This window comes from Condylura cristata, unplaced genomic scaffold, assembly GCF_000260355.1.
Source record: "Condylura cristata isolate star-nosed mole 26May11 unplaced genomic scaffold, ConCri1.0 scaffold00009, whole genome shotgun sequence".
Classification (NCBI taxonomy): Eukaryota; Metazoa; Chordata; class Mammalia; order Eulipotyphla; family Talpidae; genus Condylura; species Condylura cristata.
Genome location: NW_004567110.1, coordinates 2291851 through 2293734, shown reverse-complemented (window position 1 = coordinate 2293734; position 1884 = coordinate 2291851). Strand labels below are relative to the sequence as shown.

The following is a 1884-nucleotide window of genomic DNA, read 5'->3' as shown; positions in this document are numbered from 1 at the left end:
CCCGCAGAGACCCTCCTTGGCGGCTTCCTCACAGCTGAGCTCCACGGCCGCCTCCCCAGCTGGCCCTAGGCAGCCTGTGCTGGTCATCCCATAAACCCACACCCGCCATCGCCGCCGGCCACCCCGCCCCGCGGCCCGTGAGCGACGACGCGGCCCAGGCGCCTCTCTGTTCGCCAGCACGCCCAGGAGGCGCCTCCACAGCCAGGCGCCGGCTTACGGGAAGGGCCCCCCTCAGCCCGCCGGGGCGCTGCCGTGCTCCCCGGCTGTCTGCTCCTGCCCCCGACATGACGGGTCTGGGGGTCCAAGCACTTGGGCTGGGGTGCCGGCTTTGTTCTGAGTCCCCCTCGGGGGTCAGGCGGGCAGCGGCCTCGGCTTACCGGTCGTGCCAGCCTCCCCCGTCATGGGGGGCTGGGAAAGAGGCCGTGATGAGGGGCCCGGGGGCGAGGCAGGCCGCTGGGGGCGGGGAGGCCAGACCCAGATGAAGCCCCAGACCCTGGCCTGAGCGTGGGGCATCAGGCCTGCGCAGGAGGCTGTTAGCCGCAGGGTGCGATGGGCCTGCCTCGTGGCCTTCTACTTTCTCTCTGCATAGAAGCTGAAGCTGCTCTGCGGTCAGGACGCGCCACACTGGGTGATGGCGAGGCGCCCACACTGCGGGCACGGGGCTCGGCTCCCCACGGCCCCGGCCCCAGGCCTGCCTTCACTCAGCCCACACCTGAGGCCCCTCCATCCTCACCCCACAGCGAGCCCCGGCCCTGGACTGGACAGGCCAGTGGGCCCAGCGGGCGGCGGGGCGCACCTGTCCTGCCCGCTGACAGCCCCTCCTGGGTGGGACCCCCCGCGCCGCCCCCACAGGACGGCCGCACCGCTGGCTGACCTGGGCTCTGCGGCAGCCCACCGTCCCCGCTGCCCCGACTCCAGCTCTCCGGAGGCCCATCCCCGCTGCCCCGCGCCCTGTGCCAGCCCTGCCATGCCGCTTCCTTGCGGGAGAGCCAGCTGGTGCCCACCCTCTGGCCACGCTTCTCCACCCCTCTCGGAGTCTCTGCTCTCCTCCGCAGCAGCGGGAACCCCTCGGCCCCCCACCTGAGTCACGGGGTCCTGTGGCCACTTGCTCCCTCACACGCTCTGCTGTCACAGCCCGTGCATGAGGCCTCTGCCCCTGAGGGCCCCTCAGCAGGGCTGGCCTGCCCGGGCCTGCGCCACCTGCCAGCGGCTCAGGGTCAGGCCTTGGCCCTGCCCCACTGCAGCCGCCTCCTGGGGTCCTTGCTGCCCTCCCGGTAAACTCCAAGTGGAGCCGACTGAAGCCTGAAACCAACTGCAGTCTCTCGAGGACACCAATTTCGGGATTTTGCACTAGCAACGTGTTCTAATGTTTGGTTTCACTGTGCTCTAATTATGCAGTGATTATGTGCATAATTAGTTATTATGGAATAAATGTTCTAATGATTTTGCTTCATTAGAAACCGATCCAGACTTGGATTAAATAATATCCGTGGGTTGCCCACTGGCGAAGGAGCGGGATGGGTTACAAACAGCAAGCGCTTCCCTGGGGACAGGTGACGGACAGAAGCTTGCTCGCAGTCACCGAGCAGGAACAGGAACACGGTTTCTCCAACAGAACAAAATCCTTTGAAAGGGTGGAGAATCTGCACTTCGAAAGCAAAGCCCGCAAAGGGGGAGGGCGGAGCGCCACGCAGAGTGGGCAGTGGCCGCCAGGCCGCGTCCGGCCGCCGCGCACACGCACCTGCCGCAGGTTAATGTAGACGGCGTTCTGCAGGAACTCCGACGCCTCCATGCTCCGCTTCTGGATGGCCAGGACGCGCACGGCTTTGATGCAGGCCTCCAGCTCGATCACGCCGGCGTTCTTGTACTGCGGGGGAGAGCCGG

General features: G+C 67.1%; 1 protein-coding gene across 1 annotated transcript in view; it reads right to left on the bottom strand.

Moving 5' to 3' along the window:
- The window catches only part of TRAPPC9 (trafficking protein particle complex 9), a 133557-nt gene that overhangs the window by 105523 nt on the left and 26150 nt on the right, over window positions 1–1884 (bottom strand). Inside the window, exon 7 of the mRNA XM_012722892.1 lies at window positions 1742–1867. Coding sequence (XP_012578346.1) covers window positions 1742–1867 — 126 coding nt within the window. The remainder of the gene's footprint in view (window positions 1–1741; window positions 1868–1884) is intronic.